General features: G+C 41.4%; 1 protein-coding gene across 1 annotated transcript in view; it reads right to left on the reverse strand.

The window, feature by feature from the left end:
* The window catches only part of trpc7 (transient receptor potential cation channel subfamily C member 7), a 63,383-nt gene that overhangs the window by 7,376 nt on the left and 41,398 nt on the right, over positions 1–14,609 (reverse strand). Inside the window, exons 5-8 of the mRNA XM_033029371.1 lie at positions 11,232–11,465; positions 8,263–8,527; positions 5,237–5,432; positions 427–642 (exon numbers count right to left, since the gene is read on the reverse strand). Of these exons, the coding sequence (XP_032885262.1) occupies positions 427–642; positions 5,237–5,432; positions 8,263–8,527; positions 11,232–11,465 (911 nt within the window). The remainder of the gene's footprint in view (positions 1–426; positions 643–5,236; positions 5,433–8,262; positions 8,528–11,231; positions 11,466–14,609) is intronic.

Raw genomic sequence — 14,609 nt, forward strand, 5'->3', positions numbered from 1 at the left:
CCATCAAGTCTACTCCACCAATCAATCATGGCTGATCTAACCCTTCCTAACCCCATTCTCCTGCCTTCTCCCCCTAAACCCTATATCTCTCTCTATCACTGTCTATATCTCTGATTTTCCTTTCACCTGACTCTCAGTCTGAAGAAGGGTCCCGACCCGAAACGTCACCTATTCCTTTTCTCCAGAGATGTTGTCTGTCCTGCTGAGTTACTCCAGCATTTTGTGTCTGTCTTCAAAAAACAACTAGGCGGATGTGAAAACATGTGAGGTTAGTTTCATGGTATGAAAAGGATCAATAAAGGTCTTTAAATTATTAGTTTAATTAGAGGAAAACACTGCGAGTAGAGTTAGAATTAAATTATTTTAAAACTAATTTTAATTTGTGATCATGGTTCCATATATAAAATGCATAATTGTGTAATTTACCTTGGAATTCAGCATACCCATTTCAAGGTCGGCTTCTGATTTTTGCACATTGGATTTGCACAAATGAATAAGGCAGATTTTAATTTTTAACATTAAGTAGTAAACTGACTTTGGGCTTGGCACAAGGTTAAATGGAGCGGGCAGAGTTCTTCCTTCATCAAAGTAAGAGAGCCAGAGCTTAGCGCGAGCAAATTTCCACTCAACATCTGCGTCCTCCTATGTGAATATAAAGAGGTGGATCATATTATTTCATCAGAACCACTTTGGAAAGAGACCACCCATACACTACTGCTCACCTCCCCCCCCCCCCCCCCCCCCCCGAACCTCCACCATCCCCCACATGCTGTCTCACCTAAGCCTCCGTCCACTCCCCTTCCCCCCTCTGACCCCAACTCCCACCCTTATTGTGTTTTCACCACCCCTCTTTCCGATACAGAAAGGTCTGTCCCTCCGCTCCCACCTCAACGAGTGCCGGGCCACCATAATGTAGGAGTGGTTCCAATTTGAGAAGGAGAAGGTTAAATTAGAATTGTCAGTGTTGCTGTTGAACAAAGGGGACTATGAAGGCATGAGAGAGGAGCTGGCCAAGGTAGACTGGAAAAGGATCCTGGCAGGAATGACAGTGGAACAGCAATGGCAGGAATTTCTGGGCATAATCCAGAAGATGCAGGATCATTTCATTCCAAAATGGAAGAAAGATCCTAAGGGGAGTAAGAGGCAACCGTGGCTGACAAGGGAAGTTAGGGATGGAATAAAACTAAAAGAAAAGGTGTATAACATAGCAAAGAGTAGTGGGAAGCCAGATGATTGGGAAACTTTCCAAGGACAACAGAAGGTAACAAAAAGGGCAATATGGGGTGAAAATATGAAGTACGAGGGATAGAAGGATAGTAAAAGCTTCTTTAGGTATGTTAAGAGAAAAAACTTGGTAAAGCCAAATGTGGGTCCCTTGAAGGCAGAAACAGGTTCAATTATTATGGGGAACAAGGAAATGGCAGAAGAGTTGAACAGGTACTTTGGTTCTGTCTTCACTAAGGAAGACACAAATAATCTCCCAGAAATACTGGAGGACAGAGGATCTAGGGAAACAGAAGAACTGAAAGAAATTTGCATTAGGCGAGAAATAGTATTGGGTAGACTGATGGGACTGAAGGCTGATAAATTTCCAGGGCCTGATGGTCTGCATCCCAGGGTACTCCAGGAGGTGACTCTAGAAATTGTGGATGCATTGATGATCATTTTCCAATGTTCTATAGATTCAGGATCAGTTCCTGTGGATTGGAGGGTAGCTAATGTTATCCCACTTTTCTAGAAAACTCCTCCAGAAAACGGGGAATTACAGACCAGTTAGCCTGACATCGGTGGTGGGGAAGATGCTGGAGTCAATTATTAAAGAAGTAATAATGGTGCATTTGGATAGCAGTAAAAGGATTAGTCCAAGTCAGCATGGATTTATGAAGGGGAAATACTGCATGACTAATCTTCTGGAATTTTTTGAGGATGTGACAAGTAAAATGGATGAAGGAGAGCCAGTAGATGTAGTGTATCTGGACTTTCAGAAGCCTTTGATAAGGTCCCACACAGGAGATTAGTGAGCAAAATTAGAGCACATGGTATTGGGGGTAGGGTATTGACATGGAAAGAGAATTGGTTGGTAGACAGGAAACAGAGAGTAAGAAAAAAAGGGTCCCTGTCAGAATGGCAGGCAGTGGCGAGTGAAGTGCCGCAAGGCTCGATGCTGGGGCCGCAACTATTTACCATATGTAATGATGATTTAGATAATGGGATTAAAAGTAACACTAGCAAATTTGCAGATGACGCAAAGCTGGGTAGCAGTGTGAACTGCGAAAAGGATGCTAGGAGGTTGCAGGGTGGCTAGGACAGGTTGAGTTAGTGGGCAGATGCATGGCAGATGCAGTATAATGTAGATAAATGTGAGGTTATCCACTTTGGCGGCAAGAACAAGGAGGCAGATTATTTCTCAATGGTGTCAGATTAGGAAAAAGGAAAGTGCAAGGAGACCTGGGTGTCCTTGTACAGCAGTCACTAAAAGTAAACATGCAGGTACAGTAGGCAGTGAAGAAAGCTAATGGCATGTTGGTCTTCATAACAGGATGATTTGAGTATAGGAGTAAAGAGGTCCATCTGCAGTTGTACAGGGCCCTGGTGAGTATTATGTGCAGTTTTGGTCTCCTAATTTGAGGAAGGACATCCTTGCTATTGAGGCAGTGCAGTGTAGTTTCACGAGGTTAATCCCCGGGTTGGCCAGACAGTCATATGAGGAAAGATTGGAAAGACTGGACTTGCATTCACTGGAATTTAGAAGGATGAGAGGATATCTTATAGAAACTTATAAATTTATAATAGGGCTGGACAAGCTAGATGCAGGAAAAATTTTCCCAATGTTGGAGTCCAGAACTAGGGGGCCACAGTCTAAGAATAAAGGGGCCATTTAAAACTGAGATGAGAATTTCACCCCGAGAGTTGTGAATTTGTGGAATTCTCTGCCACAGAAGGCAATAGAGACCAATTCACTGGATTAATTTGAAAGAGAGTTAGAGCTCAAGGGGATAGCGGAATCAATGGATATGGAGAGAAAGCAGGCATGGGTTACTGATTGTGGATGATCACAATGAATGGCGGTGCAGGCTCGAAGGGCCAAATGGCCCCTTCCTGCACCTATTTGCTATGTTTCTATGTTTCTAACCCGAAACGTCACCCGTTCCTTTTCAACAGAGATGTTGCCTGACCTGCTGAGTTGCTCCATAACTATGTGTCTATCTTTGGTATAAACCAGCATCTGCATCTTCGTACACACTTTGGTCAGGGTGGCCAAATTGAGCTATGCAGTGTCTTCCCACTTTCCAACTCTTGGTCTGTACCATGGTAGGTTACTGTCTATCAGTCACTCTTCTCAGTGCCTTCCCAATGTGATTGTGTGTTTCCCTGTACTTGCCTTTCAGCCAGCAAATTTATTTTTCCTTAAATCCCTTCTACATCTTCCATCAATTACCTAGGTCATTGTGTCGTATGTATCAAAAGAGGGAGATTGCTACATGTAGAAACAAGGAACTGCAGATGCTGGTTTACCAAAGAAAGACAAAATGCTGGAGAAACTTAGTGGTTCAAACAGAATCCCTGGAGAACATGGATAAGTGATGTTTCAGGTCGGGACGCTTCTTCAGGATTGCTGCATAATCCTTTTCATCATGTAAAGCCTCTCATAATTTTGTATATTGCAATATAACGGGAATGGTTGATGGAATTTAATTCAGAGAAATGTGAGGTGTTGGTTTTGGGAAGTCTAACATGGGCAGGATCTACTGAATGATAGGGTTCTGGGGAGTATTGTGGAGCAAAGGGATCTAGGAGTGCAGGCATAGAGTAGTTGACACAACCTTTTATAATTAAATGTCTCCAGTTTTACCACCATTATGCCAATCACACAATGAGTTGTATAGGGTGATTTCACGAAAGGTCACTGGAGCGTAGATCCGCACCCACGTGACCGAAATTTTTAACTGGGGGACAAGCGTCACTTCCGGTACATGTTAGTGAATGGGAAAACACGCACTTTCACACCCGTTAAAAACATCGAAAACAGTCAGGTTTTTGAGCTGCAATTTACTGAGCCAGTCGGGGTGACCGTGAGGAACAGCTACCTAAATTTACAGTAAAAAAAAAAGATAGAAACTAAGGTAAATTCAAGAGGGAGCTGAAGGGGCAAAATAAGCGGAAGTTGATATCGGACATTGTTCGTGGAGATTTAAAGATCCAAAATATCGGGAATTATCGCGTTTGCTCGCTGCATTTCATCAAAAGTAAGGCATTATTGACTTTGTTATCTTTATTCATTTGTTAGATGAAAAGTATTAAAAGTTAAAAATCCTTCAGTAAAATTGCAAAATCGCCCATGGTTCTCGGGTGGGTTTTAACATGCAAAATGAACACGCTTCTGAAGCTCCATTCACCATTTAAATATCCGTGAATCATAAATGCGTCTTGAAATAAATTTTACTCAGATGCAAGCTAAGGAATGGTTTAATTCTCAGCTGTTAATTTGACAAAATCAGGACATTTTATTATTAGCCAAAAAATGTCCTGATTTTGTCAAATGAACAGCTGAGAATTATACCATTCCTTAGCTTGCATCTGAGTAAAATTTATTTCAAGACGCATTTATGATTCACGGATATTTAAATGGTGAATGGAGCTTCAGAAGCGTGTTCATTTTGCATGTTAAAACCCACCCGAGAACCATGGGCGATTTTGCAATTTTACTGAAGGATTTCTAACTTTTTAAACTTTTCATCTAACAAATGAATAAAGATAACAAAGTCAATAATGCCTTACTTTTGATGAAATGCAGCGAGCAAACGCGATAATTCCCGATATTTTGGATCTTTAAATCTCCACGAAAAATGTCCGATATCAACTTCCGCTGTATTTACACCTTCAGCTCCCTCTTGAATTTACCTTAGTTTCTATCTTTTTTTTTAACTGTAAATTTAGGTAGCTGTTCCTCACGGTCACCCCGACTGGGACAGTAAATTGCAGCTCAAAACCTGGCCGTTTTCGATGTTTTTAACGGGTGTGAAAGTGCGTGTTTTCCCATCCACTAACATGTACCGGAAGTGACGCTTGTCCCCCAGTAAAAATTTTCGGTCACATGGGTGCGGATCTACGCGCCAGTGACCTTTCGTGAAATCACCCTATACACACTACTAATTTTGAGCATATGCATCCTGTCACTCGCTCAAGTTAAGTATTTTACTTGAGTTTATTTTCTAAAGAGAAACATTAAACATACCTCAATTTCTTGATATGAGCTATTGATCATAGCTATCAGCATATTGAGTAACACCACCACCATCATAACATTGTACACTCCATAGAGAATGTACCCTATGTTCTCAATGAACTTGTGGTCGTATTTGAGGACAACGGATATCACCTCTGACAAGCCAAATATTGACCAGAATAACGTTTTGAAACTCTCCTCAACACTAAAACAATAGAAAAGCACACTGAACACACTATAAAATAATAATCATTTCAATCATTTCAAAGACTGAAAAAACAACTTTCCGTATCTCTCTATCTTTAAAAGCATGATTGAAAGCACGAATATAACACAGAATTGGACATTTGAACAAAATTGGCACCCATTTGGAACAGCGGAGCAACGGTAGTGGACATCAACACATCGCCTGGTCAAGCCAACCCCTGCAACCCCACCGCCAGGGCAACAGGCCTTCATGACTAACGCAAGACTAACATTTTTTTTAAACTTTGACCTTAAAAGGTCAAGGTGGTGCATAAGTGTGGCGACCCTTGAATATATTGATTAAGTGTGATCTATGATCTTACACCCTTGGATTTAGTATGTTTGTGGCTAATATATAAGATTGTTACTGAACTGTATGCAAAATAAAAATCACTGTACTTAGATGCAGGTGACAATAAAATACAATTATAGCTTATTGAAATGGAGCTCTAAAGTAACATCAGTCCAGTATTAGAAATCCAATCGATGATATTTAAGTGGGATTGAAACCCTGCATTAAAACGAATCCACTGGAAGTTCTGTGATGTGCTTATTCAGGGCTGTTGCCATTTACTCCATCAATACCTTGGGACAATGTGAAAAGTCCCTTAAACACTACCTTGTCCACCTAAGGTGGAGGTGGGTTTATTATTTCACATGCAGTGGAAAGTCAGGGGTTTGAGAAGAATGAGAAGATCTGGATTCCCACATGACCCATTAACTACAACATACAGAGTTTTGAAAATCCAGAATGAGGACACTGAAATATATTTCTCATATACAGTATATAACCTTGCTTCTATCTGGATGTCCGTATTTTTAATCGTAACAACTCCGTACCCTCAACCCCCTGCGTTTAATCAATCTTACTGAGTTGTTTTGTTTTGCTGAGGGGAGAGGCTTTTACTAACTTTCAACAAACCCAAAGTCAGGCAAAACATATCACTGCACTTTCCCAATTGGGAAGAATTTAATTCCATTACTGAAAAAGTACAGAATTTGTAATCAAATTTTAGCAGGCTTCAGAGATTATAATGTGAATTAAATGCAGAATTTCAGTTGATGTTACAAGTTAAATTGTTTTAAAAAATTGGACAGGGAACATTTAACTATTCTGGAGCTGGGAACAGTGGAAAAAATATTCATTTCCATTTTTGTTCAAATTAATATAATTCAATAATGTGATTTCTTCTAGGTGAGTCAATAACATTTCATGACAATTATTAATTAATATTATAACATTGTGTATACCATTGGTTCATATAATTTGAATACTATATGTCTAATTCAGCTTTACATCTTTAAAAGTCTAATGATCAATTGAAATTATTTCTGAAAAAGCTTTCAGGGTTTTGAACCCTGTGAAGATATATTCACACAAGTGAATTTGCCATCGAAGAAGAAGGAACAAGATTGAGAAGTATGATTAAAATGTTGCAAATGTTGACACCAGTTATGCCTGAATACAAGACTGGGAGACCCTATTAAATTATCACTGTTTTCCTATTATTGATATGCAGGAAAAAAAAACAAAAATCTAGTTACAAATGAGACTGAAGGTGGGAAAGATAGTTCTGGGTGGAGAAAATTTAATCTTGTGTAGATCTCGATGGCCCATCAACTGCAGTAACTATGGGGGACAGTCTAAGAGGCAATACGTAGAAAATACATAGAAAATGAATTATATATAATAATGCACAGTTATGTCACCCTGAGCTATTCATTTTATAAGGAACTGAAGTGGCACAGTGATGCAGTGGTAGAGCTGCTGCCTCACAACGCCAGGGACCGCAGTTCGATTCTGACCACAGGTGCTGCCCATATGGAGTTTGCACGTTTTCCCTGTGACCATGTGGGTTTCCTCCAGCCTCGTGTGTAGGGTGGATGTGAAGGGGGGGGGATAACATAGAACTAATGTGAATGGGTGATCAATGGTCAGCGCAGACTCGGTGGGCCAAAGGGCCTGTTTTCATACTGTATCTCTCTCTAAACTAAACCTCGATGGACTGATTAACATTTTCTTGCTCTATGTTTTTCTATTCCCAATAGATACTCCAGCCATATTTTTTTCCAAATAGAAATGTTGGATTCTGATCTTAACGGCTTTCGAGCCATTTCAAGGCAGTGCTTTAAATAAACAGCAATTAATCTTTTAGGGACATTATTTTAGTTTTAGTTTAGTTTCGAGATACAGCAAGGAGACAGGAACTTTGTCCCACAGAGTCCATGCAGACAAATGATCATCCGTAGACTATTTCTATCCTACACAACAGGGACAACTTACAGCAGACAATTAACCTACAAATCTGCATGTCTGGGGTGTGGGAAGAAACCAGGGCACCTGGAGAAATCCCACATGGTCACAGGGAAAAGTTTCAAACTATACAGACAGCATCCGTGGTCAGGATCTAACCTGTGTCTCTGGCGCTCTAGGGTAGCAACTCTACCGCTACGCCACCATGATGTTACGGTGCAGGGAACGAACGCTCTGCATTTATTAACTTTGGCTGTGGACAAGTACTTTTCAAACATAGTTGTTCATATCCCACATAACAAACAAAATATGTGGTGCAATCAATAAGTGACAATAATGCCCATATTTTTATTTTTAAATGAGAAAAACTGGACCTTCATTTGCATTTTACAAATATATGCCACATATTTAGAGAAAAGGAATTAGATAGAATTCAGCCATATACGTTTATGACATTGCATAAAGTATTTTCCTATTGTTCAAAATTAAGATATTATATTCTGTATCACGAATTGGAAACTATGCATTTACTTACGTTGTAAAGGCTGGGTTATACTTTGCGCCTAAATAGTAGGAATAAAGGTTGAACATTCCAATCATGAAAGCAACAAAGACCATGATGAATATAACCATGAACTTGAAAATGTCTTTCACTGTCCTTCCCAGGGAGATCTGCAGAGGACCAAAGCTTTCATTCGCTGGTAGAATGTAAGCAATCCGGGAGAAACTTAACACCACAGCAATTGCATAAAGTCCTTCAGATATGATTTGTGGATCAGATGGAACCCATTTATTCCTAGCTGGGAAAAGCGAAAGAGAAAACACATTTCTGATGAGACAGACTAGCTACTGAGAAAGAAAGAGATATTCGAGTTCAGTTTAGTTTATTGTCACGTGTACCGAGGTACAGTGAATAGCTTTTATTGTGTGCTAACCAGTCAGCGGAAAGACAATACATGATTACCATCGAGCCATTTACAGTTTTTAGATAGATGATAATGGAATAACATTTGCCACAAGGTTAGTAAAGCAATACTACTTTGTATATTATTTTTCATTTTCATATTTAACGTGGAAAATATTATAACTCTGACAGCATCATAAGTGTACCTTTTCACTTATTTTGCGATTTCGTAAAGTTATATTGAGCCTGGAGCAATATCTTTACACCAGGTTTGAGGAAGATTTTCTTATTTTTGAAAGGAGGGCATCATTTTGGTATATAAAAGGAAAAAGCAGAATATATTTTGAATGGCGGGAGACAGATGATAAGGACGGTACCCCGGTGGCGCAGCGGTAGAGTTGCTGCCTTACAGTGCCAGAGACTTGGGTTTTCTCTGGGATGAAGGGTCTCGACCCGTAACGTCACCCATTCCTTCTCTCCAGAGATGCTGCCTGTTCTGCTGAGTTACTCCAGCATTTTGGGTCTATCTTCGATTTAAACCAGCATCTGCTGTTCCTTCCTACACTTGTCTCCGGGATCTGCGGTTTCCTCCCACACTACAAAGACGTACAGATTTGCAGGTTAATTGGCTTTGCTAGAATTGTAAATTGTCCCATACTGTAAGTGTGCGGGGATCATTGGCCAGCATGGACGCAGTGGGCTGAAGGGCCTGTTTCCGTGTTGTATCTCTAAACTAAATTAAAATAAAAATTTAGGCTGGGCTTCATGAATGCGAGTCTGGTAACAGGACCACAATGCTATCAACCCTCCTTGTGAACCGTGGAGTGCGTGAAAAATCTCCTATCAATGTTCTCATAGAAACATAGAAAATAGGTGCAAGAGGAGGCCATTCGGCCCTTCGAGCCAGCACCGCCATTCATTGCGATCATGGCTGATCGTCCCCAATCAATAACCCGTGCCTGCCTTTTCCCCATATCCCTTGATTCCACTAGCCCCTAGAGCTCTATCTAGCTCTCTCTCTCCAGGGATGCTGCCTGACGCGGTTACTCCAGCAATTTGTGTCTATCTTTGATATAAACCAGCATCTGCAGTTCCTTATCATTACATTCTTCCTCTTTACTAGTTGTCCCCCATCTCTTGATTGAAAGTAGTAGTTTCAGAATTACAAATGCCTCTCCATTTACTGTTCCAGACCATTCTATAATTCACCTGCTGAAGTCTCCCTTCTGCCTTGAAAGGGCAGCGTATGTACATTACTGTATGTGTATGGTACTGAGCTGGCCCAAGCTTGGAGGACCTGGTGACTGTGGCCTGGAAGAGGGGAGCCCGCCGAACTGCTTGTCCCCCGAAGACCAGAGGATGTGAGAGGAGAAGGGAGATAATATAAAACATGTGTGAATGGGTGATCGATGGTTGGCATGGACTTGTTGGACTGAAGGGCCTGTTTCCATGCTGTATCTCGAAACTAAACATGTTATATTCAAGACACAAAGCACTGTGTTTGACTCACTGAGTTACTACAGCACTTTGTGTCTTTTCACGTAAACCAGCTTTAGCAGTTCCTTGTTTCACCAAGTTATATTCAATCTTCCATGAATTGTTGAGTACAGCAGGAAATTTGCAAACAAACATCAAATGAATCACTGATTTGACAAAGAGTTTCTAAGGATGGTGATGAGGGCGGAGGATTAGTTTATGATACAAGGAATGAATAGTGCTCTGCATTCTTTTATATTTACTGAATGATTAGTATGGCTGAGATTGACAGACTAGATTAGTAAGGGTGTCAGGGGTTAAAGATAGGTCAGCCATGATTGAATGGTGGAGTAGACTTGATTCTGCTCCGATAACGTATGAACTTCATTGGACATTAGTTTAATGTTTTGTTGCAATGATGGATTCTACCATAGGGTGGCGACCTAAGCATTATTGTAAGGGAACAGTTGGACTTGCTTACTATTATGGCACCAAACTGTTTACTATTAAATTAATTCAACCCAAATCAAACAATACATTACTTTGCACAATTTTCGATGTTATGAATAATCAAAATGTTTGAAGTGGAGCATTTTATTGCACCTCCTGCCGATGTAGTGCAGTAAATAACAACCAGAAGGCGGCCCATCGGCAGAGCGGGCACAGTGCCAGTGACCCTGGTTCGATCCCAACCTCGGGAGCTGTCTGAGTGGAATTTATAACTTCTCCCTGTGACTTCATCAGTTTCCTCCCATATTCCAAAGATGTGTGGGTATGTAGACTAATTTTCTTCTGTAAAATTGTCCCTGGTGCGGAGGGAGTGGATGAGAAAGTGGGATAACGTAATCAAGAATTTCATTGTCCTATCTGGGACACATGACAATAAACTCTCTTGACTTGACTTGACTTGAACTAGTGTGAACGGTTGATCGAAGGTTGGCATGGACTCCATAGGCTGTAGGTAGACACAAAGTGCTGGAGTAACTCAGTGGGTCAGGCAGCATCTCTGGAGAAAAAGGATGGGTGACATTACAGGTCAGGACCCTTCGTCAGACTCGGGCTGAAGGACCTGTTTCCATGCTGTATCTCAAAAACTGAAACTGAAACACTAAAGTTGAACTTACCATAAGTGAAGTAGGCAACTTCTGGAGGCAGCAATACCTTGGAGAGATCGCTGGCGCTTATGCGCAAATCCACGTAGCGTTGAGCCTCAGTGGCCTTCAGAAATGCCATAAACCTTGCAGTGAACGAGGCAACAAAGATGGACAACATCCCAAAGTCTAAAATGTTCCACAGGTGCATGACGTACTCTTTGGGTCCTTCTGCCCATATTTCTTTGCATTCTGTCCATATCATCCCTGAGTACAAGAAATATGTCTGTATTAAGAGAAGACTAACAAAAAATGTGAATAACTCAATCTAAATTAACCTCGAATGCTTAGTTTGAAAAATAGAAGTTGGTGTGTACACATTTAAATAAACATTCCAGTGGTTTGTTCCAATTGTGGGGGGAACAACAGGATATTGGCGATTGTCAAAGCATATTGTGTGTACAACATCTACATCAGTAAGAACAAGCGTAGGCTTGGCGATCGTTTCGCCGAACAGCTCCGCTCGGACCACATTAACCAACCTGATCTCCCTGTGGCTCAGCACTTCAACTCCCCCTCCCATTCCAAATCCGACCTTTCTGTCCTGGGCCTCCTCCATGGCCAGAATGAGCACCACTGGAAATTGGAGAAGCAGCACCTCATATTCCGCTTGGGCAGTCTGCACCCTAGTGGCATAAACATTGAATTCTCCCATTTCCGGCAGCCCTTGCTGTCTCCTCCCCTTCTCAGCTCTCCCTCAGCCCTCGGGCTCCTCCTCTTCCTTTCTCCTTTCTTCTCCCCGCCTCCCCCCCCCCCCAAACCCTACATCAGTCTGAAGAAGGGTTTCGGCCTGAAACGTTGCCTAATTCCTTCGCCCCATAGATGCTGCGGCTCCCGCTGAGTTTCTCCAGCACTTTTGGACACCTTTTGTGTACAATGGCTCTTTGACCAAAGTTACCTGAAAAATACTAGACTGAAAATTTACTGGGATGTTTCTCAGGTTTTCATGGTGACTGATTGAAGCAAATGGTGATTCACTACTACACATGAAGAAGGAAGTCAACAAGTGTATCAGGTGCTGCTCTGGAAAGCAGATCAATTCTTCAGCAGCATACTCACCCACCACTCTTGCTTGCTCTGAGACTTCAAATGGAACTCAGATTGCAATCAATGGTGGCCAGTCCAATTAGAACATTATAACGTGCCCATCCATTCCTTACATATCCAAATGTCTAACCAAAAGCCTCTTGAATGCCACTATCGTATCTGCCTCAACCACCAACCCTGGCAGCGTTCCAGGCACTCACTATCCACTGTATAAAAAGGTTGCTCTGCACATCTCCTTTGAACTCAAAGCTATGCCCTCTAGTTTTTAATATTTCTACCCTGCACATAATCCATATTCCTCCATTCCCTGCATATCCATGTGCTAGCCAAAAGCCTCAAATGCCGCCATCATATCTGCATCAACCACCAACCCTGGCAGTACGTTCCAGGCACTCACCACCCTCTATGTAAAAACAAAATAGCCTTGCACATCTCCTTTAAACTATACTAACAATGTCATAGTCATACAGTGTGGAAACAGGCCCTTCGGCCCAACTTGCCCACAACGACCAACATGTCCCATCTATACTATTCCCACCTGCCTGCGTCTGGCCCATATCCCTCTAAACCTGTCCTATCCATGTACCTGTCTAAATGTTTTTTATAAGTTGCAATAGTAGATATATATATTAGATAAGCCATTTATTGTCACTATACATGTACAATGAGATTAAAAGCATCTCGTACTCAGTGCATACATATAATTTAGTACAAAAAACAAGAAACAGAAAACAAAACAAGGGGGGGGGGGATAGGTGCACAATTCTGCGGCGCTATATACATATCTATAAAGGCAAAATGGTGAAGGATGAATAGGTAGTATTCTTAGGCAGATTTTTAAAGTTATATTAAAATATTAAAAATTATTTTAAAAAATATTAAAAATTACAATTACAATACACATTACAGTTCCAAATTTCAGTACGTGGATAGAGTAGATGGAAGTCCGGGTGTTGGGCTGTGAAGTCAGTGCATGTGTGAGTTAAGAGTAGTTATGACTTTCGGAAAACAACTGTTCCTGAGTCTATTTGTCCTAGTACTTGCCTCAACCACCTCCTCTGGCAGCTCATTTCACATACCCACCACCCTTTGTGTAAAAATGTTACCCCTCAGGTTCCTATTAACTGTTTCCCCTCTCACCTTAAACCTATGTCCTCTGGTTTTCGGTTCCCCTACTCTGGGCAAAAGGTACCCAATTTATTCCTCGCATGATTTTGTACACCTCGAAAAAGATTAATACTCATCCTCCTGTGCTCCAAGGAATAAAGTCCCAGCCTGCTCAACCTCTCCCTATAGCTGAGGCCACGAGTCCGGGCACCACCCTTGTAAAAATGTATATGGCATGTATATGTATATAGTAATCTTACAATCATTCTTTAAATATTGAGAGCTGGAAATGTACACGCATAAGAATTATTGAAAATTAATATGCAGATACACCAATCAATTAAAAAGGCAAAATAATTTAAGTATAAGAGATGTCAGACTCCAATTTTATAGGACTCTGTTAAGACCATAGTTGGAGTATTATCTAGATCTGGTATAGATGCAATTGAGCGGGTGCAATGAAGATTCACCATATCGATCACCTGAAATATCAATTGAGCAGACATTCAACAGATGGGACCAACACTCCCTGAAGTTTGAGAATGATCAGCAAACTCAATGAAATATACACAATTCTTACAGGGCTCAATATCCTCCCCCCAGCTGGGGTGCGAGAGCCAATAGTCACAGTATCAAAATATGTGGTTTGCTATACAGGGCTGATATAAGATCAAATTTCTTCACACAGTGGGATCCTCCATCCAAGAGAGATTTGGAAATGCATAAGTCCCTATAGCTCAGGCCGTTGACTCCTGGCACTTGCCAGTATGTGCAGGGGTGGCACGGTGGCGCAGCGGTAGAGTTGCTGCCTTGCAGTGCTTAAACACCAGAGACCCACGTGTGATCCCGACTATGGATGCTGTCTGTACGGAATTTGTACGTTCTCCCCGTGACCACGTGGGTTTTCTCCTAGATCTTCGGTTTCCTCCCACACACCAAAGATGTACAGATTTGTAGGTTAATTGGCTTGGTATAAATGTAAATTGTCCCTAGTGATGCAGGATAGTGTTAGTGTACGGGGATCAGTGAGCCGAAGGGCCTGTTTCCGTGCTTTATCTCTAAAAACTAAAGTCATAGGAGCAGAATTAGGCCATCGAGTCTACTCTGCCGTTCAATCATGGCTGATCTATCTTCCCTTCTCAACCCCATTCACTGCCTTCTCCCCATAACCCTTGACGCCCTCACTAATCAAGAATC

The sequence above is a fragment of the Amblyraja radiata genome, chromosome 11, assembly GCF_010909765.2.
Source record: "Amblyraja radiata isolate CabotCenter1 chromosome 11, sAmbRad1.1.pri, whole genome shotgun sequence".
NCBI classification, from domain to species: Eukaryota; Metazoa; Chordata; class Chondrichthyes; order Rajiformes; family Rajidae; genus Amblyraja; species Amblyraja radiata.